Source organism: Nansenia antarctica (genome assembly GCF_963989245.1).
Source record: "Nansenia antarctica genome assembly, chromosome: 2".
NCBI lineage: Eukaryota > Metazoa > Chordata > Actinopteri > Argentiniformes > Microstomatidae > Nansenia > Nansenia antarctica.
In genome coordinates this window covers 51,400,505-51,424,887 of record NC_137675.1, presented here as the reverse complement: position 1 = coordinate 51,424,887, position 24,383 = coordinate 51,400,505, and the positions used below count along the sequence as shown (strand labels likewise).

The 24,383-nt window shown below is 46.8% G+C and overlaps 2 protein-coding genes across 2 annotated transcripts; both read right to left on the bottom strand.

Annotated features, from left to right (window-relative positions):
• Positions 1 to 14,039: 14,039 nt before the first annotated feature.
• LOC308150251 (wings apart-like protein homolog) lies at positions 14,040 to 17,521 on the bottom strand (the record flags this gene model as incomplete). Its single annotated transcript, XM_080523102.1, has 2 exons — positions 14,040 to 15,065; positions 15,758 to 17,521. Coding segments are annotated over 2 exons (2,790 nt in total), but the record flags the coding sequence as incomplete, so codon positions are not given.
• A 2,397-nt stretch (positions 17,522 to 19,918) lies between these two features.
• Positions 19,919 to 20,582, bottom strand: LOC308150250 (kelch-like protein 7; the record flags this gene model as incomplete). Its single annotated transcript, XM_080523101.1, has 2 exons — positions 19,919 to 19,953; positions 20,153 to 20,582. The coding sequence occupies 2 exons, from the start codon at positions 20,580 to 20,582 to the stop codon at positions 19,919 to 19,921; spliced, it is 465 nt and encodes a 154-aa protein (XP_080379227.1).
• Between the last annotated feature and the right edge of the window lie 3,801 nt (positions 20,583 to 24,383).

The following is a 24,383-nucleotide window of genomic DNA, read 5'->3' as shown; positions in this document are numbered from 1 at the left end:
AGAGACCTGACGTTGGATGGGAAAATACTCGGCAAAGCAGGTTTATTCAGGCTTCTCCTCAGCCTGGCTAGCAGGCCCCCCCTTCGTCCTCGGCGTTGCTTACGGTCTCGCCACCGTCGTTTACGCTTGAGTGTTGGGAGAGCGTAGTATTGTTCACCCGGCGACCGAGCAATGTCGAGTGGAATCCTTTGTTGTTTCAAGAATTCCGTTGTTACAGTCCTCTCGTTTTGCGCACCAACTTCTAGTAAGTCTAGTCTGCTGTAGGTACTATTTACACAACCGTTCCCTATAAGTACTAAAATAAAAATGTACATACAAATGTACTTAAAAACACTAAAAAACACCAGCGTTGAAGCCACTCTGGCTAACATCTGCAGTATGCAATAATTAGTAATAATTTTGACATTTAGCAGACGCTTTTAATCCAAAGCGACTTACAATTACAAATTACAGGGACATTCCCCCTGGAGTAACTGAGGGCTAAGTGCCTTACCCAAGGGCACACTAGTAGTGGTGTGGTTTCAGGCGGGATTTGAACTCACAACCTTCTGATCACAAGTCCAACTCACTATCCACTAGACCACCACTACCCCTCATGAACAATGGAAGCTACCAGAACAACGTAAGGTACAGAACATGAAAAGAAAACAAAAGACCAGGGTAGAAACGAACAACTTTCCCTCAGCTTAACTGTGTCAACTGTCACCAAAAGACCGAAAAACATTCAAACTGAACTTGTTTGAACTGGTTGTGTGAATAAAACACACTCCAATCATCACTTTGATGTGCCACTAATCATCTTCATGAGGATGAGAACATGCTCTTCCAGTTTATCAATCTTTCTCTTCAGGTCCACGTAGCAGCAGCATTGGTTGCAAGGACCGTTGACACTCTTTGAGTGTGTTGTGCTCTGTGGTTCCTTGGGTCCACCCCACCATTCAATCTTCTGTGCAGCGTGATCGTAGCCAGGGGCCGGGGCTGGTGTGACCTCCTCCGTGGCCAGGTGGTTCTGGTTCTGCCTTGGGGTGTTGACTGGGCCGGCGGCGGTGGTGGGGGTGGTGGTGGTGGTCTTGGCCCAGCTCAGGTCAGGCTCAGGACTGGGGGGGGTGGGGGTGGGGGTGGGGGCGGTGTTCTTCAGCTTGGCCTGGGCCAGGCCCTGCAGGATCATGGTGTTGAGGTGGCCGCTGCCGCGCGCCGTATGCAGTATAGATTAACTATGTATTATGTAGATTAACAGTATAGATTAAAAATGCAGTATAAATTAACTACAAATTGAAAGGGAGTATAGTGTTTGATGAATTTAAAATTTTTTAAATATATAGTTTGACCTCAGGTGTGTCTTACCCTGGTACCAATTTCAATATTATTTCATCCATCTTCTCTTCTCTATATTGGAAACCTATTTATTCTGCTGAATTCACTGCTATAAGATATGCAATTGACCTATTGATTTTTATGAGTTAGTAATTCCGCTCTAATTCTCAGAACACTAGATGGCACTGCTTACTACTACATTACATTAACTACTACTACTAAATATGAAGCTACCCCCAACCTAGTACATCTATGCCCCCAGCTGAATGTAGAGTAAATCATTTACACTTTTTTTGTTTAATGATCTTGATGATACAGAAATCATACACATGTATAGGTTAATGGGGGAAATATAAACATTTTACTCTCTATTTACAAATTGTACAGTATTGTACAGGCAAACAAATTGTATTTGTCGCTATGCTGCACACACAAGTACAACATACTAGATCCACGGTGCTGTGAGAAGGTTTGTCAATGTTTTTCAACCAACAACATGGCAGGAATAGTAATCCATTCTCTGTGTCAAATAGTCATTTATTTTGGCAGGGTTTATCATACCCTTGAGCAGGCACAGGAGACCGAGGCAGGGGAAAAACAACAGGCGGACGTTTGGCCGGCCTCGGACGGCAGGGCAGGGGGTCTGCAGGAGCTAGGGTCGGGACTGTTTTAACAGGGGGGCGACCGCGGCGGGGCGGGTGGGCCACCTCGATGGGACGGTCCAAGTCCAGATGAGCTGGCTTAAGGCGATCCACCGAGATGCGTTCCTTACTACCCCCCATGTCGATAATAAAGGATTTGTCGCCTGTCTCCACGACCCGGTAGGGACCATCATAGGGCGGTTGCAGAGGGGCTCGATGGGCGTCTTGGCGGATAAAGACATACCCCGCTGCCTTCAGATCAGGCGGGACACATACCTTAGGAACGCCGTGGCATCAGGTAGGGATCGGCCGGAAGGACTTGGCCTTGTCCAGCAGCGCACTTCGCTGTTCTGGTGCTGACCAGGGGACCGTAGCACAAGGGAGGAAATCCCCCGGAACCCGGAGGGGTTGGCCGTACACCAGCTCAGCAGAGGACGAAAGGAGGTCCTCCTTAGGTGCAGTACGGAGTCCCAGCATCACCCAAGGAAGCCTGTCGACCCAGCCGTCGCCCCGGAGATCGGCTTTAAGGGCAGCCTTCATGGACATATATAAATTAACATATAATTTAATAATAACACAGAATTTATTAATTATAAATTCAACATCTGTAGTCAAGAGAAATTGTGCAACCTTTCTAAACAAGCATCTAGAGAGGGCCTCAGAGCGACAGGGCAACGGAACATCTTGAGTCAGCACAGCGAAGTGGTCGGGCGGCGGTGTAGGGCTTGACACTGGCCTGGAGGTAACAGTGTCACTGTTTGAACAGTTTCACTGTTTGAACAGTGAAACAGTGAAACACCATGTCTTTGAACAGTGACACAGTCTCCAAGTCAAAGTCCATGAGGTAGGCGGAACTGGAGGTGAAGCTGGCGGGAGACTGGTGGGAGCTGGCTTTAGATAGGATGAATTCATCCTGTGCTTGACTTAGTCTGATCCAGCTAAAGGTGGTGCACAGAGCCCACTAAAGGTGGTGCACAGAACTAAATCTAAACTACATGAAATGTACCCTGATTCCGATCCCAAATGTGATCATTGCGGCAGTCTACAGGCAGACCTCTCACATGTGTTCTGGTCTTGCCCAAAGGTGGGAACATATTGGTCTTTCAATTTTTTTAATGTCTTCTTGATATTGTTGAATAACAGTTTACAACCTTGCCCGTTACTGGCCATTTTCAGGGTGCCAGTCTGTTCTTGTTATTATTATTATTATTATTATTATTATTATTATTATTATTACTTTAATTGTGGTTAAAACTGGGACAACTTCGTAGTGAATGTGGAAAATCGGGACATTTTAATGCTTAACAGACATTTGTCAGGACTCGGGACACCCTACTCGGGACAATCCCTGACACCCCGGGACGTCTGGCGGTAACATCTGGCCCAGGAACAGTTTACAAAATGTGCTTCACCTGAAATCAATCACACTAGCTAGTCAACTAACAGAGCTTGTTTTTTGAGCCTGCTAACAATGTAGTGTTATAGTTAACTAGGTAGCAGTGGGGATTACTCACCGAATCCATTGCATTGCAGCATTTTGGCTTGACTAGCGAGTTTGTGTTGTGATTTTCCACAACTTTGAAATGTATTTCCGTGTTTCAAAATGTCTGAACATTTTGATTGGTTGCCCAAATGACCAGACCGTGTCACATACCATGATGTCACGATTTCAAAATCACACAGAAATAAAATGAAGCATTTTCATGTATACCACAACTTTTTTTTCAATCTCCTGAGGCGCTATTCTTCTCACTTTTGCTTTACCATTATCCTGGTGAATAAAAACTGACCTTACAGTTATGAATGGTTTACTGTTACAAACTTGAGTAGCCTAGTCTAGAGGGCTACGGCTGCCTAGTAGTCTGGTAAACTAGCCTGTATGTTTTGATTTGAGTTGTAAGAGCATGCGGACCGTGCTGCATATGATGTAACCTGGGGAGGCAGTTGGCTACTCACCTGGATCCAGACACGCTCCGTCGAGACACAGCAGTCGGCCAGCCCAAGCAGGGCGACACATGATAATATATAACACGCAAAACAATCCCAAAGAATATTATAATATCCAATTTAAGATATGAAAACAAATCCTGCATTCTTCGACGGCCACTGAAAGAAGAAGCATTTTTTTATGGTCCACTTTAAACATCTTTTACTTTAGCAAATTACATTGCATAGACATTCTTGTATAAATGTGTAATCATTGCATGTAATTATTGCTTCAGATTTGTATTCTGTTTTACTTATTATGAAGCACTGGCGCGTCACATTTGACCGCAGGTTTTTGTTTCCAGTAGGCAAGGCCTATGTAACTGCACCAATTATGTCCATGTTATATTCAATATGTCAGTTCTTTAAAACACAAAATGGGGTATTCTAATGATTCTTTAGTCCTGACTAAACACAACTAGATATATGTCATATATATATATGATATTATTCTTATTATATTATATTATGATCTTTTCCAGAGCTCGCTCCCAGATCTTACACACATACCTCATTGATATAGCCTCTTTTATACATCTGTACATTACATACTGTACATGAGCTACCGTAACTGTACTTAGCTCATATACCTCTACACTACCATACATGCCATACTGTACCTATTACTATCATTGTCATGTTTTTATATCATGTTTTTATATCACTATGTGCACTTCTGGTTAGAAGCTAACAAGCTAAGCTTGTTTTATATGAACATAAGAGTCGCCAAGTTGGCAACACTGAACACTGGTGTTAACTGTGAAATTTGTTTTTGACCACTCACCTGGCTGAAAACCCTCTCAATTTCAGCATTTGAGTGTTGCATGGACCATGGACAGAACAGACACACCAGCCATGGACAGAACCGACACCATCTGGTTTCTATGATAATTTACTAGTCAGTAATTGAGTAAAGATAAATAAGATATTGAAGGAATTGCCCACGACACCTTTTATTTACTTTCCCTCCCACACTACAAGTGACGTAGAGCCATAAGACGTAGAGCTGGGGTTCGTAAAAAATATCCCCAAGGTATGGGTTGGGTTGATGTACCCATGTATAGGCTCTTTATCACCTTGCTGCTGACAGACTTGATCAAGCCAGTCAAAGCCTTGATAGCCAACTGTACTGTAGCCGACTTTGTCGCTAAAACTGGCGACTTTCCAGACCCCATTTAATTAGTCAAAAGCGACCAGCGACAAATCTAGCTACTTTTTTGTAAAATCTCCATTGAAGATGTTTTTTAGTCTAGGATTAGGCTTAAGCCTTGTCTGTGAAACCGGCCCAATGTGTCAACAATATCTCGTTTTCGGTTTTTTTCTTAACACCAACTTGAAGTTTTAAAGTACCCACTCGATATAATAAACAACAGTTTAACGATCACTAAACACTTATCATTTGTGTATTGGATTCATTATTCTCGTTTGCCGGAGGCTACCGAGGGTTGACTTGTAAACATACTTTCGTTTTAGCTCGTGTTCAAAAGCAAGCAGTTCTATATCGTGGAGCTCCGCCCCATAGGGGAGCTCTGCTCCTATTGGCTTACCCAATGACTGAATTTTTCGATGCCTGCGGGGGCTATAAAAGGGACGTCCTTCCGTCAGTCTCGCTCAGCCCGTCAGTGACGGTGCAGTGTGTGTGTGTTAGCCCGTCAGTGACGGTGCAGTTTGTACAGCTGTTCCTTTGTGTCGACCTCCCTCTGTGCCTAGAGACTCTTACACAGCCATAATTGGATTTATATATTTTATTTTATTTTGTATGTAAAGAGGTAAACCTTGATAACTTTTGAACCGTACATGATAGAACCATGGGGTTTGGACCATTGTTTTTCTCATGAAATTCTCTGTGAGATGGACATATTTATTTTAATTTGTCGCTGGTCGCTTTTGACTAATTAAAGGGGGTCTGGAACGTCACCAGATATAGCGACAAAGTTGCCAAGTTGGGAATAGGGCTGGGCAAACGCTAAAAAAATATTTTCCGATAATCACAAGAATTAACGATCAATTATCGATTAATTGATAAGCTTTTCATTAAAACAACAGTGTAGGGTTAAAATGTGTGGATTGAAGCACAGTTACTAACGTAAACGTTAGACACTGGCAGTATATCACATTGTCCTCCTGATTAGCGTAAAATCTAGTCACTAGGTGCCTGTAGTTAGTTACTGGAAGTATATCACATTGTCCTCCTGATTAGCGTAAAATCTAGTCACTAGCGTAAAAGTTCACCAACTGTGGGACAGTGAGTGGAAGAAGTCCCTTTCACAGTTTACACTGCTGGCTGGGACCGTCAGGGCAATGACATAAGGGTTTCATCAGAAATGTTGTCAATTCTGTTGGCAGCGGTCATGTACACTGTGTGTTTGCTGACCTTCCATAGCGACTATGGAAAAAAATATCTTAAAATATATTAATATATCTTAAAACAGTAAATGCCATTATGTGAGAGATATTTCTTACCCTGTTCATGGTGGAGAAGTCCCTTTCACAGTTTACACTGCTGGCTGGGACCGTCAGGGCAATGACATAAGGGTTTCATCAGAAATGTTGTCAATTCTGTTGGCAGCGGTCTCATTTTCATCTTCTTGAAGGTTTGTGCCTGTTCCTTCTTCAAGGCCTATGACAACGCAATATATGATGTTTTGACATACAAGCGGTTGCCCTTGTTCCAAACTTATCTTACGTTAGTTAATACTGTGTCGGGAGGCAGGCTCACCTCAGGTCAAAGGCCAGGGAGAAAATATGTGTTTTAGCTAGTTTTTAAAAAGCCTCGATGCTCTCTATTAAGTATTACCGGTACTTACTTTACTTTTTTATTTATTTATTTTTTTACTTTATTCTATTATTGTTGATTTTTTATCTTGCTGCAATGCCAATGTTTAAGACCAGGAGAGAGACCAGGTGAGAGACCAGGTGAGAGACCAGGTGAGACCAGGTGAGAGACCTCACAATTATAGCGTTTTAGTCTTTCTTAATCAGCTGCTCCTGAATGCCTTCAGTAGGCCTACATTACATTATATTACCGCATTGTAACAACATCGACTTTTATTTCAACTGTCTGGTCGTCATGTATTACATTTAGTGTATATGTCTTTTTTTCTACAAAACAAAACTGAACACGTTCATACATTCCAGATATTTGTATTAAGAGACAACGTGATTTCTAAGAAGCTGTTTAACATGCAGTGTTGATTGAGAGATCTTGATCTTTACACATATAAAGAATGGCCCACAGGACACACAATTCTCTATATTTGCTTGATACGTACTGTATTTAAGAATGCAATGACACTGGTAATTCAGTTAATATTTATTTATTTAATGTTTCAAAACACAATCCTTCAACTCAGAACTAACTGCACTTTATTTAAAACTTTTTTTCTTTTTAAATTGCTAGAGTGCAAAATAACAGCATCCGCACACTCAAACACTGTGCAAAAATAGATTTTTTTTTTTTTTAAATTCTCTAAAACAAAAGGGTCATAAGTGCAACTTCGCTGCAACATTTCTGTCTGACAATGTGGCTTGTACTACATAAAAGAAAAGCAAACCCTAACCTTCACCATGATAGTGAAAACAGGGAGACAGCCAAAATGACAGCTGCAGTAAATGCATTAGCGTAACAAACGAAAGGAAAACAAGTTCACTCCAAAGTGCTCTTCAGGTAGCTGCTGCCCTCTCACAGGTAGTAGAGGAAGTCATCCAGGTTCATGTTGGGCTCTCTGTGGATCTACAAAACAAAACTGAACACGTTCATACATTCCAGATATTTGTATTAAGAGACAACGTGATTTCTAAGAAGCTGTTTAACATGCAGTGTAATAATAAACTAGATGTTTCTGGCTCATCATCATCACCACCACCACCATCAACCTCATCTTCTCCACTGTGCTCTTTTCCTTTTGTTGAAGCTTCTTTTGTCCTCTTCTTCTTTTTCGGTTCCTCACCATATGTGTGAGGATAGGAGTATGCCATATGCCTACATCCCCTCTAAAGTGGATCTTGGCTCGTCAGCTGGCTCCACAGATTTGCTCATTACAGGTCTGATTGTTATAACTCTTCTATTATAACAATAATTGAGAGGTGGAGGCTTTCTCACCATCGTGTTCAGAGTCAGAGGAGTCAGAGCCTTCCTGCTTATTATTAGAGGCCTTCTTAGCTTTGGTGGAGGCTTTCTCACCATCGTGTTCAGAGTCAGAGGAGTCAGAGCCTTCCTGCTTATTATTAGAGGCCTTCTTAGCTTTGGTGGAGGCTTTCTCACCATCGTGTTCAGAGTCAGAGGAGTCAGAGCCTTCCTGCTTATTATTAGAGGCCTTCTTAGCTTTGGTGGAGGCTTTCTCACCATCGTGTTCAGAGTCAGAGGAGTCAGAGCCTTCCTGCTTATTATTAGAGGCCTTCTTAGCTTTGGTGGAGGCTTTCTCACCATCGTGTTCAGAGTCGGAGGACTCAGAGCCTTCCTGCTTATTATTAGAGGCCTTCTTAGCTTTGGTGGAGGCTTTCTCACCATCGTGTTCAGAGTCGGAGGACTCAGAGCCTTTCTGCTTCTCATCAGATGCCTTCTTGGCTGCGGTGGTTTTCTTACCATCACGTTCAGAGTCAGAGGAGTTGGTCTTCAGTTTGCGTTTGGCTGACTTCTTCTCCCTCTCCTGTGATTTGGTTGATGTCTTGTTGAGCTTGAACAGGCACTTCTTCACACTCCTGCCTGAACCGTCTGCATTACCGTCCTGTTCTCCCTCTGAGCTGTGCTATCGACAGGCAGAAAACTGACGTGAGGGATTAGACAGGGGAGAGAGGGAGACAGAGAGAGAGTGGAGGAGTAAGGGGGTAGTAAGCCTGTCTAGACAAGCTGTGAAAACTCATGAACCTGAACACACAGTGACACTTTACTGTCCAAACACACAGAATACCAGGGCATTCAATATTCCTTGGTAATTGGGTTATAAATCCGCACGCATGAACACACGCACGACAGGTTGCAGGGTTCATACCAAACCATGGGTTATTTAATGTGTTGATTTAGCTATATGGCTTACAAAAAGATACTGCAATGAGTATGAACTAGAGCGATGTTGCATACCGGTGCATAATGCTGCATGTTCTGTAACGCCTTCTCTGCCGCTGCCTGTCGAGCCATCGGCAGGCGTCGGGGTCTCATCCTGATGGGTGGAGCATCCCTCGTATCGATGCTGTGTTGGGCTAGGTGGGTCTGTCCCACGTCCCACGTGGCACGTCCCACGTCCGCGATCTCTCACGTTCTCCCTTCTTCCTCGTGGTCCCCTGGCTGTGAACCTGACTGATCAGGGGGACACTGTTGGGTCTCCTCACTGGGTTCCCAGAAGCCTCTGCTTCCACTGACGCCCCCGAGGAGGCGGTCCTGGAGGTCAAGAGGTCACATCGCAGATGGCCAATCAGCTGCTGCTGCTCTACCAGCGCCTCGCTCTGGATGCGTCTGTGCCGGAGGTGTGCCTCTCTCTCCTGGAGGAGTCTCCGCACCTCCCTCTGCGCCTCCTTTTTTTTTCGCAACCAGGCTGGCTCTGTGTTTGATGCAATGCTGTCAGCTAGCTGCATATGCAACTCTGACTCGGCCTTTATCAGGTCCTTGTAGTGCCGAGAGACGGGAGTCGGAGGCGGCGTATCAAATGTCACAGCTAAACGTTTATTAACAAACATGAACAAGCTCCACAGATTTGCTCATTACAGGTCAGATTGTTATAACTCTTCTATTATAACAATAATTGAGAGGTGGATGGGTTATTTAATGTGTTGATTTAGCTATATGGCTTACAAAAAGATACTGCAATGAGTATGAACTAGAGCAATGTTGCATACCGTCTCTCAGGTAACGCGAAAACAACTCTCCTAAACTCAGTTTGGCGGCGGTTGTTATTTCCCACACTTCGGAACTGGAGCTGGGGGTGGGCCAGTCTTCCACCGCTTGCACCTTCTCCTGTGTGGTGCTTATACCGCCAGACCCCAGCTTGTGCCCCAGAAAGTTGACCTCCCATCGAGCTGTAGTTGCAAGGGGAGCGGCACCTCTTCGCTTTCGCGCCAAAGCGTGAGTGAAAATAGCACATGCCTGGGCTAGTACGGCTATCGGTGGTAGGTGGGCCCTTGTTAGCTAGCCTGTCTCTGCCAGGGGGAGTGTAATTGTGTGTCGGGGCTAGTACTTCAGGGGTAAAACGCTGGGTAGCTAGGAAGAAGCGGTCAGCCTCTTCTGCTAACTCACGGGGTTCAGTGATAGTCGTATTAGCGAGCGCCGTCTGTACATGTGCAGGCATGTGCCGAAGAAACAGTTCCATAAATAGAAAATTAGGTTCCTCCGTACCTAGTAGGTTCAGCATCATGTCCATGTGCTGGGAAGGCTTGCTGTCTCCTAGCCCCTGAATTGCGAACAGACGTCGGGCTCGTTCTGACCGTGATAGTTCGAAGGTCTTGAGGAGGAGAGCTTTAAACGTTGTATATTTATTCAGGGCAGGGGGAACTGTAATGAAGCCCACCGTTCTGGCTGCAGTGGAGCTCCCCAGCGCCGAGACGACATGGTAGTAGCGTGTGGCGTCATCTGTAATCCCACGGAGGGCGAACTGCGCCTCCGTCTGTGCGAACCATGCTGCCGCGGACGTCTCCCAAAACTCCGGCAATTTGAGAAAACTTTATAAAAATTAATAATTACACAGAACAATATTTACAGTGTGAAACTCAATGCAGTGCTATGGTACCGTCATATCCGGCTTGGTGAGTGCTTACCATCGCTGACTTAATTTCCAGTCCGCTACTGCCGATAGACGCTACAGTAAAGAGTCTACTAAAGTAGTAGTAAAGATCTAGTAAAGATCTACATTAACTGATGTCTGTGATGCACTTGTCTCTGAAAGTTCTCTCAGTCTGTATTTCTGTGTGTGAGTTTGCGGGGCGCGGCGGGGCAGTGGATGTTCTCCAGAAATGGGAGCTGTGATCGAAGGCGGTCCACTGTTGTTATGACACCTTTACACCCGGAGATCTCAAGCGTCCGCAATCTCGTACAGTGTTGGCCGAGTATGGAGAGAGACCTGTGGAGACATCAGTTCATTGCTATCATAAGACTCAATCTTATAATCATACTCTTATTATATTAGCAATAACCCTAACCCTTAACATCCCCACTCTATTAGACAAAAAAACGCTGTAATTAGTCGCTACTTGGTTTTCAGGTCAAAAAAGTGTGGTGTGGGAACTTGAGATTAGAAGACCAGTGATGATAGTGGGGGATTCGAATCTCAATAGAATCCCCCCTTTCAACTATCCACTGGATCACCCATCTTCAGTGGCTCCCTGTGGCTTGGCGGGGCAGTGGATGTTCTCCAGAAATGGGAGCTGTGATCGAAGGCGGTCCACTGTTGTTATGACACCTTTACACCCGGAGATCTCAAGCGTCCGCAATCTCGTACAGTGTTGGCCGAGTATGGAGAGAGACCTGTGGAGACATCAGTTCATTGCTATCATAAGACTCAATCTTATAATCATACTCTTATTATATTAGCAATAACCCTAACCCTTAACATCCCCACTCTATTAGACAAAAAAACGCTGTAATTAGTCGCTACTTGGTTTTCAGGTCAAAAAAGTGTGGTGTGGGAACTTGAGATTAGAAGACCAGTGATGATAGTGGGGGATTCGAATCTCAATAGAATCCCCCCTTTCAACTATCCACTGGATCACCCATCTTCAGTGGCTCCCTGTGGCTTGGCGGGGCAGTGGATGTTCTCCAGAAATGGGAGCTGTGATCGAAGGCGGTCCACTGTTGTTATGACACCTTTACACCCGGAGATCTCAAGCGTCCGCAATCTCGTACAGTGTTGGCCGAGTATGGAGAGAGACCTGTGGAGACATCAGTTCATTGCTATCATAAGACTCAATCTTATAATCATACTCTTATTATATTAGCAATAACCCTAACCCTTAACATCCCCACTCTATTAGACAAAAAAACGCTGTAATTAGTCGCTACTTGGTTTTCAGGTCAAAAAAGTGTGGTGTGGGAACTTGAGATTAGAAGACCAGTGATGATAGTGGGGGATTCGAATCTCAATAGAATCCCCCCTTTCAACTATCCACTGGTACAAATTGACAGTTTCCCGGGGGCCAACATTTTCCATATATTTTGATTTTGGGGATAGTATAGGAGTATAGTTATGGATCTGGGACCCCTTAACATCATTATTTGATTTTTTCAAATTATCATTTCATTTCCCCACTCTATTAGACAAAATCACGCTATAATTAGTCGCTACTTGGTTTTCAGGTGTGGATTCCCCCCCCCCTTTTTTTTGAACTCCTCCCCTTCCTTTTTCTATTTAAACTTCCTCTTCCTGGTTCATTCTTCAATTCTCCCTGATGAAGGCACAGTGTGCCGTAAACGTTGGAGCTTTTTCTTTCTTTTAAGCCTTTTATGATATCAGTCTTGCTTGACTTTTTTTTAAAAACATTCTTGATAGGTTGGGACAGAACCCATATCTACCTTTTAAATTAATGATTCCTGTCAGTAGTTTGCACAAATAATTTTGTACAAACAAATTGCCTTTGCACATGGTTGGGGGAGGGGAAATTAAGTCTCTCCAAATGTTGAGACTCTCTTACACATTGAGTGTGGTGTGTGGAGTGAGTTTTGCACTTTAAAAGCACCTTGTGTGTTTCTTCAAATCACAGAGGTTGGGACAGAACCCATACCTTTTAAATGAATTATTCCTGTCAGTAGTTTGTACAAACAAATTGCCTTTAATAGAAAAACAGAAACTCAAAAACCACTAGGGTCTCTTTTCACAACAAGACAATTCAAAACTCAACAATTTTCCTAAAAGTGTCGGAAAACAAGAACATTCTTAAACCATCAAAGATATACAAAAACTGGAGCTGTACATGGAGAAACAACAATTATAGACTATTTCCTAAAATTGCTGCTGTGGTAAGTGTGGAATGTGGGACACGTTGGTGATGGGCTCCATCTTCTCTGGGTTCCCGATGCTCACCTCGGGGATCCACAGGGCACGTTCTCTTCATGGTGCTTCAGACCTCAGAATGGTTCAGACCTGACGACCTCTGACCTCAGAATGGTTCTGTTCTAGTTGTACTTTGTTAATACTGTTCAGACATGTGCTGCTTGGCTGCTGCGCTGCCTGACAACACGGCCGCTACGGCTGGCGGAGGACTGCTAGCTGTGTTGAGAGATTTTGAAGGTCAGGGTACAGGGGCAGAGGATCTAAATCCATGCTATTGGTTGGAGGTAATACTTTATCTTCCTGCTCTTTTACTTTCTGTAGCAATTTCAAAAGTAAACCCTCTTCTGAGTTCTTGTGTTTGTCCTCTGCCATGCGTTCCCACTTTCTTAAACAATCCCATTTAACATGCTAACGCTCAGTGTCCCACATGTAGCAGGAAAAGATGAATATTTGGACCATAACCCAATATGTTTAACAGCAGATAAACCCCATTTGTCTGCCATTATCTTAGCAGGACCAAGAAGTGGTGTCACTCTCTCTGAACGACTTGATTTTATACCCATTTTAAACTCAAAATCAAGATATATTCAAAGGAACAATATAGATACAAATAGCACTATTAGTTAAAATAGCTTTAAAAAAACACACAAGGAATGAAAACAGCTGTAATGTCTTATCACAAATAAGAAAATTCAAAACAATTACAATACAATACACAAACAAACTTGGTCTGTGGAGATTAGACTCTGGGCTTCAGGGGAGGGGTGGCTGGTAGGTCTTTTACATATGCACTGAGTCAACAGAAAAACTGAAGTATTAACACTGATTAACTAATTAAAACTGGAGTTCAGAACTTTGGTTAGCTCAATGAAACTCTATATTCATACATGGAAAATTCAGAACACCTGGTTGGCTCAATGAATTTTATGGATAAGTACCACCTTGTGGAATGCTGAAACAGTGCTTCAGGCCTCACTTGTGGAGGAGACCATCACAGTCTTAATAACGACGATAGTGGTGACAATGATGGTGGGTGGTGGTGGTGGTTATGGAGCGGTGTGTGTGTGTGTGTGTGTGTTTGTGTGTGTAGGGGGGGTGGGGACCCCCACACAGGCGGGCCTCTCTAACAGTGCTCCAGATAGTCAATGACCCGAGAGATGGACTTCTGCCCCGTTGTGCCCACGTCACATGTAAGGTTCATGAAATTTAGGAACTTCTTGAGCATTTCCGTCATTATTGAGAAATCTCCTTTCGGCAGATTATCCCTCACAGTAGTCACATTCATCGGACTTCCCTGGCAGAGACAGCCCAGCAGCAGTGCAGTGTAGGAGGCCACGATGCTGTCCTCCATGTGCTTCCCAGCATGCTGGAGAGCTTTATTGAGGTCCAGCTCTTCGTCCTCCTCTTCCTTCTTGGCCTTCTCCTTCTCCGTCTCGGGGTTGGTGTTGTTGTTCTCCGCCGCCACCCACTGGATCTCGCCGCCCGACTCCTGCCACTCGCCGCTCTGGTCCAGCGCGGGCTTGGGCGCGTCATTGATGAAGTCGTCGGTCTCTGCCTCTGCCAGCACGGCCGCCTGCTCCCGTTGGAGGAAGAGCTGCACCAGTGCGGAGATGGCACTCAGCGAGCCCTCGGTCTTCAGCTCCTCCTTGTCGGCCACCAGGACGGAGGTGAAGGGGGCTCCCCCGTCCATCTCCATCTCACACAGACAGTGGCGGTTCCTGGCGCTGTACTCCACCAGGTTGATCAGCAGACCCAGACCCAGGACTCTGATGTCGAACCTCTGCTCCGCAGGCAGGTACTGGGGCACCCGCAGGACACAATTCAGAGCTGTGATGATGAAGTTGTCCTGCTCACCCGTCTTTGTGCTTCCCCACTCGTTGTCGTGGGTGAGGTTGAGCAGCACCCCTATGATGGCTCTCATGCAGTCTTCCACGGCCTTGCCCACGTTGCTGTTGCTGCAGTAGGGGAGGGCGGTGCCGGCGGAGCACAGGGCGCTGTTCACCTCCCTGCTGTAGCGCTGGATCATCTCCTCACAGTGGCACAGCGCCTTGGCCGAGGAGGCAATAAGCGAGGAGTCCTTGTAGGCGATCAGGTAGCCTTGGTTCTCTGGGTTACCTAAAGTTACGCTCTCCAGGACTCGTAGACACCTCTCATAGGGCTTTCACACCGGCAAAGAACCGTGCCGGTTCGCGTTCGCGTTCGGAAACCTCTGAACCTTGGTGCTGTCTGGCGAACGAGCCCGCGTTCATACCAGTGTAACCTGAACCATCCGCGTCATCAACGCTGGGTGATGAAGGGGCGGGATAAACAAACATTTCACAACTAGATGGCAGCTACTTCACTGGAAAAGAGGATAATATCTTCCACTACTACAGTATCTGAAATAAACACTATTTTCTGTGAAACAAAACAAAAGACACTTTCTATATGCGTTCTTTTACTAATCAGCTGCTCCGTTACTGGAATAGAAATGGCTTACGAAATTCGCGTTCGCGCATGTCCGCGCGCGTGTGTGTGTGTTTGCTGAGCATGTGAGGAAGATAAAGAGAATAATGACACTTTTGATATTGTTTTTGATCACTAATGATTAGATATGGATTAGATTACATTTTGTCTACTTCCTCCTTGCTGGTCTCTGCAGCCTAGAATAGGACACACCCACTGACGACGTGACTGTTCTACGTTTTGGTTCGCGCTTGAGAACCACTATTTTTTGGTGCCCGCTGCGAACCAACTTTTCAGGTTCCGAACCAATTGAGCTTCGGTCTGAACGCGCCGGCCGGTTCCAGACTTGGTTTGCGAACGCGAACCGGCACGGTTCTTTGCCGGTGTGAAAGCCCTATCAGCCCCCCACAGAGACGCCACCAGCTTCTCCTTGTCATCCTCTTGGCTCAGGTTCCCGACACATTCTTTCACTTTATCCACTATGTGATCAAGACCTCCCAGAAGCCTCAACTCCTCCTTAAACCAATCCCCTGCCCGCTTGGAGGTCAGCGATAACAAGGTCTCCATGGCTAGATGCCCTGATGTGATGTTCTCCAGGTCCAGATGCTTGTTGTGGACCGTCTCACACAGCTTGCGGATCTTCTCCTTGACCTTGCCCATCTCCTTGGCGGTGAGCTGGTCGTCTGCGCCGGAGAGGTCCCCCTCCAGCTCCAGCAGGCGCAGCATCAGGTCCAGGCTGGCCCGGTCCAGGTCCATGTTCAGCCGGTCCCTGCTCAGGATGTACATCAGAGAGGCCGTGCACAAGGCCAGGTTCGGGTGCTGGGGAGCGTCGTTGAGCGTTTTGAAGACCTGCGCCACCTTCCCTCTGGCTCTCAGGTGCATCCTGAAGCTAGGCATGGCACACCTAGTGGCCAGGTTGATGATGCTAAGGCAGCGTGTGTTGAGGGGCTGGCCACTCTTCAGTCCGGTGGCCAGGTACTCAAAGTCGTCAGTGAACTCCTGGTTCTCCCCAAACTCCACCACGTCGTTGAAGTGCTTCACATGCTGGACTACCGTGTACAGCTCCTTGTGCTCTTTCCTACATTTCAGTGCAGTGACGATGTCCTGGTAGGGCTCGGTGGGGAAGGTCACCGACTTCATGACCTTGGGCGGTGGGGGCGGAGCTTTGAACACCCCGTCATCTTTATGGGGGTTGGTCTCCTTGCTGCTGCTGCTGCTGCTGCCCCCTGACAGACTGGCCGGTGCAGTCTGTGACCGAGCCAGGGGTGGCGGGGGCAGCTCTTCTTGCTCTGGTCTGTTCCAGTGTCGGGCATTGTACACTGCTTTAGTGGGAGACTTCTTGGGCCCACTGAAGATCTTCCTGCTGCTGTCCTTGGATTTCTCCGCCGGCTTGCCTAGGGGCCGGCTCTGCTGTTGAACATCTGACACGGTGGGATAGTTGTCCTCCGGGAAGTCCAGGATGTCTGTGTTGGTGCTGGTCTGACTCTCCTGCTGACCTTCGCTGGACTGGGGACTGTCTACACTTGTTGCCATGGCAGCAGCTTGTCCCGCAGCACCCGCTGCTGCCTGCGCGGCGGCGGCGGCGGCCTTCTTAGCCCTCCTCCTCTCTTTGACATGGTCCTCGTCGTCACTGTCGCTGTCGCTCATGTCGTCAAAGCCAAAGTACTTGATCTTGTAGTTGGAGCCCGAGGCCGCCGGGTCACCGCCCTCTTCCTCAGCAGCCTCGTTGTCCTCAAAACCAAAGAGGTTCGCCTTGGAGTCTTTCTTTGTCTTGCTTTGAGTAGGCCTAAACCTGGCAGGCTTGGCTGGTGCTGGCTCCGCCTTCTTCCTCAGTCGCCCCGCCTCCCCCAGGTCTGCCGGGGCGGCGGCGGTGTTGGCAAACTCCTCGATGCTCCGGTCCATGGAGTCCTGGATGGTGACATTACACACCGTCAGACAGGACGGGTGCAGCACTGTGTAGTCTCTCGTCCGCCCACGCCCAGCCGGCTTGCTGTTCTGGGTGCTGTTGGGCTTGAGCGGGCCAGCACCGGGCCCACTGCTGCTGGCTGTGCTGGTACTAGAGCTGGTACTGGTAGTGTCCGAGGCCTTGCCCCCTTTGTTGGCCCGCCGGTAGGTCCGGCAGTTTGAAGCCCTGAGGAGAGACTGTGAGTGGTCCTCTGTTTCGAAAAATATAGTATTTTATGAGCCTCTGATACGACAGGCCACATGGTTCTTTTTTCAATACATCATGGTCTGAACAATGCATGAATACCAAACAGATCTATATAATTTTGGACAGGTTTATGCAAAAAACTCAAAGTGGAGAGTGATCAGTTCTCCCAGAGTTTCACACATAAACCTACCTTCTTGAGAATATAAATAACTCTCAGGGTCTTTCTGCGCAAGAAAGCAGCTCCCCATGACTTGGGTTAGAAAATATAAACTCAAAACCCGCTGGGGTCCCTTTTCACAACAAGAAAATTCAAAACTCAACAATTTTCCTAAAAGTGTCGGAAAACAAGAACATTCCTAAACCATCAAAGATACACAACTGTACATGGAGAAACAACAACTACAGACTACCTCCTAAAATTGCTGTTGTGGTGTCGGGCAGAATTTGTAGGAATGGTTGCCCCCACAATTATAACATGCAAAACCCTTATCACCCCACTGTCTGAACTTTGTTTGTGGCTGGCCATGCTGTTCTCTAGAACGTTTCTCTTGTCCTTCATAAAATCTAATTTGTGCAGCTTGTAGACGCACCTGATCCTGTGTAGACACTTTATGAGCCTCCCCCGCTATAGTAAGGTGTAATCTTTCTGCATGTTTACAGTGAGCTATCAAATTTTCTAGGGTCCCCGTCTCCCACCCAATGCAGGTCAGTCTCACTTGCTCACTCAAAGTCGGTCTTAGTCCGTTTACCAGTGCAGGTTTCAGTAGTGTGGAGTAGTTATTATCATCCCGAGCTACACCACTGTGTAATATAAAACATTTCTCTAAACGGACATAATAGTCCTCGAACAGTTCCTCTCCTTTCTGAGTACACATCTGGACTTTGCTCCAATCAATTATCTTTGGCCACTTGTCTTTGATGCGCTTTAGTAATTGTTGGAACTGTGGGTTATAATCTCGGTCGTCCACCATCAAGTTAGTGTCGAAATGTCCCCGTACTGTCAACCATTTCATCCCTAACTTAGCCCGTATAATGGTACCTATCTCAGCTGCAGAAGGTCTGTACATGCTCACTAAGTCTACCATCTCATTAGCAAATGTCTCAGAATCGAGAGAGGGGTCGGTAAGCGTCTTGCACATGTCTCTCACCTCATCTGAACGCCACGGCCGATAAACTTCAATATGAGCTTCCCAGGTAGGATCATCTTCTCCTGTGGGACCTCCACCTACCACCACTGGCCCCAAAAAGTTATGTGCACCCCTGCTTATAATATAATATTATGGTCATAGAGACGTTACCTTGCTGTCTGTCCTTATATGGTCATAGAGACGTTACCTTACAAGCTGGCGACCTCGACGGACGATGATATATGATGATATATGATATACTATAGGCTATTTCCAATGGCATATTTATATATGTTTACATATTTAAGCATTTTTTATTGCATTTTTGATTGAGTGTTTTTCGCAAAGTCAATCAAACATGAAAACAAAAGATAATCACAGTATCACAATACATAAAAAAGCCAACATCTCAAACAGGGCAGGAAAAACAGCACAGGGAAGGATTTACAAACAACTAAAGTTCACAGACAGACAGGCAGAGACTATAGCATTGATTTTATAGCAGAGATGACATTTACACAAAGTAGTATATTTCTCAGCTGAACTCTCCAGCTCTCACAGTGATCTCTAGTGGTTCAATCTTCAAAGGACTCTGCTTACAGCCGACCCAGAAATAGGGGAAAACCCTCTCAGAAAAGGTATGTTTGAAAGTGTAGATGTGTGTGTTGTCAGATGGATCATAGAAAGACACCCTGCCCCTATCCCAGTCCAACTGCACTCTGATTCTCTGAGGCCTCTTCTTCAGATTAAAAGCCTTGTCAGGGGGGACGTTCCTGCAAAGTAAATTTTATGGTAAAAGTACACAGACAGGTAACCGTTCTTCAGGACAGAGGAGACTTTCTCTTTCCTCTGGACGGACTCTTTGGCTATGCCGGGGACCCACGCTGTGTTCTCTCCGACCTCCACGTCCCAGACGTGCTTTCCTGACGCGTACTTACATTTTTGGAGAGGTGCGCGTCAACCCTCTCCGTAGGCTACGCAAGGCTACGCGGGCCTACGCAAGCTACGCCGTAGCCTACGCCGTCGATTTTACGCAGGAGCGTAAACTGGGCTTGAGGAGGTGGTGGTAGAGACATCACAGAGGAGGTGGTGGTAGACATCAGAGAGGTGGTGGTGGTAGAGACATCACGGAGGTGATGGTAGTAGACAATAGATGTCTGTGTGGGTTGCCACCTTACAGCCTGCTGACCTGCTGGATTTTTCGTTAGGGGTTTTCTCCCGTAGCCTTCGCCTCAATAGGCCCACAAGGCAGTGGGGCTATTTGACCCATAGCTGGGGCTATTTGGCCCATAGCTGGAGTATTTGACCCATAGCTGGGACAGGGGTGAGAGGCGCCAGGGCGTGTCCACACACCGGTGGGCCTGCGCGCCATCTCTCTGGGGGCCCCTGTACTCCGAGATCCCCCACAGATTAGCCTTACCGTGTGTGGCCGCGTGGAGGCCCTGCAGGAGTCTTGGCGGTGTAGAGCTTAGGTAGTGGTTATAGAGCTGAGGCTGACAGAGCAGGTCTTACCCAGACAGTTGGTGGCGTCGATCTGTTCTTTGAGGAACTCCACGCACATCTTCTTGACGGGCTCTATCTGGTACTGGTTGGCTGCGTCCAACAGGGACTGGACGTTACTGCTGTTTACTGAGATCCGTGCTGTGTAGATGAACTCCACCAGCAGCTCAATGATCTCTGGCTCAGCACTCTTCAGCTCCACCTCATGAGAGGTCGACTCCAGCATACTGGTGGTAAACATGAGGCTGAAGAAGTGGCTGGCTGCAGCGAGCACCACTCTGTGAGCAGGGAAATGTCTCCCCTGCACCACCAGAGACACATCACACAGGGTTCCCTGTTTCCTGAGGTTGTTCATGACTCCCATGATGCTGGACAGCTGCCTGTTCTCTTCCTTGGCAGCAAACTTCCTCTCGCTCTTCTCCTGGGCCGGAGGAGTCGCCATGCTACAAACACTAAGCCTGTTAAACTACCAACCTAACCTAACCCCCAGTACCAACTGGGTTTGTTTGGGCTTAGCAGTTAGCTTAGCTATCCAGAGCTCTGGCCCTGACTTACTAAACAAAGGGGTGTCCAGATCGCAACTAATGGCTACTTACTGTAGCCTACAAACAAGCTCGTACAGACTCAACGTTTGTTCTCCCTGTCAATGTAGACACAATGGTCAGCATCATTTTGCACAAACCCATTTTCTGTAAGATGATCATGCAATAACTTGTTCCAGTTACGCCCGGATTGCTTTAAACCATACAATGACTTGTTGAGTTTGCACACTAAGTGTTCTCCTGTTTTTGATTTTTCCTCAAAACCTTTGGGCTGTTCCATATATACCTCACAATCAATTGGTGCATGGAGGTAAGCAGTTTTCACATCCATTTGGTGTAGGATAAGATCCTCCTGTACAGCCACCTGCATCAATGTTCGTACAGAAGTCATATTGGCTGTCGGTGAAAAAGTTTCCTTGTAATCAATTCCTTCCACTTGACCATAGCCTTTTGCTACATATCTGGCTTTAAAAGTCTCAGACCCTGTTAAAGGAGCACAGTCTAATACTGTGCTACTGAGATGCTAACCCGCGGACTCTGGTTGACGCGCCGTGCGTTCTAGTTTGATGTGTTCTGTTGGTTATACACGATCCGTAGTCATTGGTTTGCTGCATAAAAAACCTTTATTGCGTTACGAATGTGCCACATTCCATTTGGCTTAATCACTGGTATAAAACGATAACAACAACAAACTCAGCGCCATTGCGTGGCTCCACATCAGGGAATCGAACCCTGGTCTCCTGCGTGACAAGCAGGGATACTGACCACTATACTAACGAGGATGGCTCCCCGTCGGGGAATTGAACCCCGGTCTCCCGCGTGACAGGCGTTTATATATTATTATTTTTTATTTTTTTTGCAATGAAAACATTTTATTTATATAAAATATATAAATATATAAATGGAGTAAAAGAATACATGAATTGTGGTGGGGCAGAGACAGGGGGTTGGGGTGTTGGGGGTAAAGGATAGGTGTTGGGTGGGAAAAATAAACCAAACAAAAGCATCACAGTAGATGCCTGCAACCGTGAGAGGTTTGCACAGTTCACCAGATCGGCAGCTCGGCCCCGGGGCTGTGATATGAGATATGTGATATGTGATATGAGGTCTGGATACATTCCTCTGTCTTGTCAGCCATGACCTTAGCAGATTTGTCTTTTCCTCGACCTCTTCGAATGGCACTCCAGAGGCCACAGAAGCATCCACCTCCTCTCTTTCTCCCTTTCGTCTTAGTAGGCTTGACCAGGGTGGTGTCAAAAACTGCAGCAGACTTGAGGTCCTGGTTAGGCTGAAGCAGACTGGCTGCAGGCTGGCTGCACTTGAGGTCCTCACTTGCCTGGAGCAGGCTGGTGTCAACCACGACCACAGGCTTGACAAGGTCCTCGCCAGGGTGGACCAGGCTGGTAACAGAACCGCTCTCCTCATGTTTGACCAGGGTGGTGTCAAAAACTGCAGCAGACTTGAGGTCCTGGTTAGGCTGAAGCAGACTGGCTGCAGGCTGGCTGCACTTGAGGTCCTCACTTGCCTGGAGCAGGCTGGTGTCAACCACGACCACAGGCTTGACAAGGTCCTCACCAGGGTGGACCAGGCTGGTAACAGAACCGCTCTCCTCATGTTCCTCTTCCAACTCCAGCAGGAGTTGAAGAGTAGCCGAGTCCATTTTCACCATGGGCTCCCACACCATGCTTTCAAGGCCTGCGTCACCTGAGGCTCCGGGCTGGATTGAGGTGGTCACCTGAGCCACTGAAGCTGGCTTGAGGTGGGGAACAGTCATCCATCCAGTATAGGAAGTCCTCACAGACTGCTGGGGCATAGAAATACTTCTTTCCTCCCAGTATTTCAGCATAGCACTGACGGATGTATTCGCTGTCAGGCTCTTTGAGGGAATCATCCTCTTATATGACTCTGGCTCTTACAGACCCATCTGGGCTTTCTTTTACTGCATATACCCAACGTCCTCCCACTGCTTTCTTGCCCTTTGGTAGTGTGGTCAGACTGAAAGTCTCATTCTCTGTTAAAGAGTTCATCTCCTCCTTCATTGCATCAGCCCATATTTTTGATTTCTTAGAGCCCACAGCCTCCATGTATGTTTTGGGTACTGTTGTGTTCATGCGCAGGGTTGTGGGGGAGGTGTCCCCAGTATCACATTGGCTGGGGCAGGGTGGTCGTGTTCCGGTCAATGTCAGTGGTTGTTATCAGGTTGGGGTTAACCTGTGTTTCCTCCTCTGGTTCCTCACCCGGCTGTCCCGCCGAGAGAACACCGCAGAGCTGACATGTTTGGTACACATATCATTATTATCTACTAATAGGCTATTTACCTTGTTCATAGTTTATGAAGCTCTGAGTGCACATGGTTGTTGTGGTTGTGTTCATAGCAGTTTTGGTTGGGGAGCTGTGAGTGGTTAGGCTTTCCGTCCAAAGACGTGTGGTCAGACCCGCCACTGGTGTTCTGGTGTTCTGAGTGGTCACAGAGTTTGTGTCCCAAGTTTGTTATTTTCTATTAGTTCCATCTCTGTCCCTGTCACTAACCCGGCTCAGAGTAAGTGACAAAATAGGGAGACAAGTCGAGGGTAAAGGTAAATTATTCTTTTATTAACAACTAAAGACTATAAATAATGAAGAAATGAGATGTGATAGTCAGTTTATCAGTTGTGTAGGGTGTGGGTGAGTGATCTGTAATGTGGAATGTTGTAAGGTGTAAACAAAGGATCAAAAGGTTGCCACTAATGAGTAAAACAAAGGATAACCTGTATGGAGAGAGAGAGAGAGAGAGACTGATCCCCAACGCACACCCTAAATAGGCACAGGTGTGCTACATCAGCCAATCAGGCCTCCTCTCCCCACTGCCATCCTGCAACACAATCAGAACAAGACAGCAGTGGAGGGAGGAGACCGTAACAGTCCCTTCTTCACATTCTACCTGGTCCTGCTCTTTCTCCTCACCCCTCTCCTCATCCCTCACCTCATCCCTTCCCACCAGGCTCTCTTCATCCTCACTAAGCATCAGGAACCACCTGAAGCACCTGACATCCTGGTCTGACTCAGCCGTGTGTGACGAGGAAGGGCAGGGGGAGTTCATGGTCAGTTCTTCCAGAATCAATCCAGTGCCAATAAGTGGAAGCAGCTGGGGGGGGTCCCCCATCAAGCCCTCCCTCTGCCATCCCTTCATTTTCTTCACCCAACTCCATGGGCGCTTCATCTTCAGTGTGCTTGCCATTTTCCAGTGGTAGGAGCTGGGGTGGGGATGGCGCAGAGCACCGGGGGGGAGAGTAGTGTGGAGAAACCCCAGTTGCTGTCGATCACTGTTTTTCATTGTCATTCTGGCCCTGAACACCTTCCTCTGGGGTTCCTCCGCCACAGCATCATCCATGCTTGGCATCTTAATGCTGCCCTTGTTCATCTTCAATATCCGGCCCACAGCCTCCATGTATGTTTTGGGTACTGTTGTGTTCATGCGCAGGGTTGTGGGGGAGGTGTCACCAGTATCACATTGGCTGGGGCAGGGTGGTCGTGTTCCGGTCAATGTCAGTGGTTGTTATCAGGTTGGGGTTAACCTGTGTTTCCTCCTCTGGTCTGCTCTGGTTCCTCACCCGGCTGTCCCGCCGAGAGAACACCGCAGAGCTGACATGTTTGGTACACATATCATTATTATCTACTAATAGGCTATTTACCTTGTTCATAGTTTATGAAGCTCTGAGTGC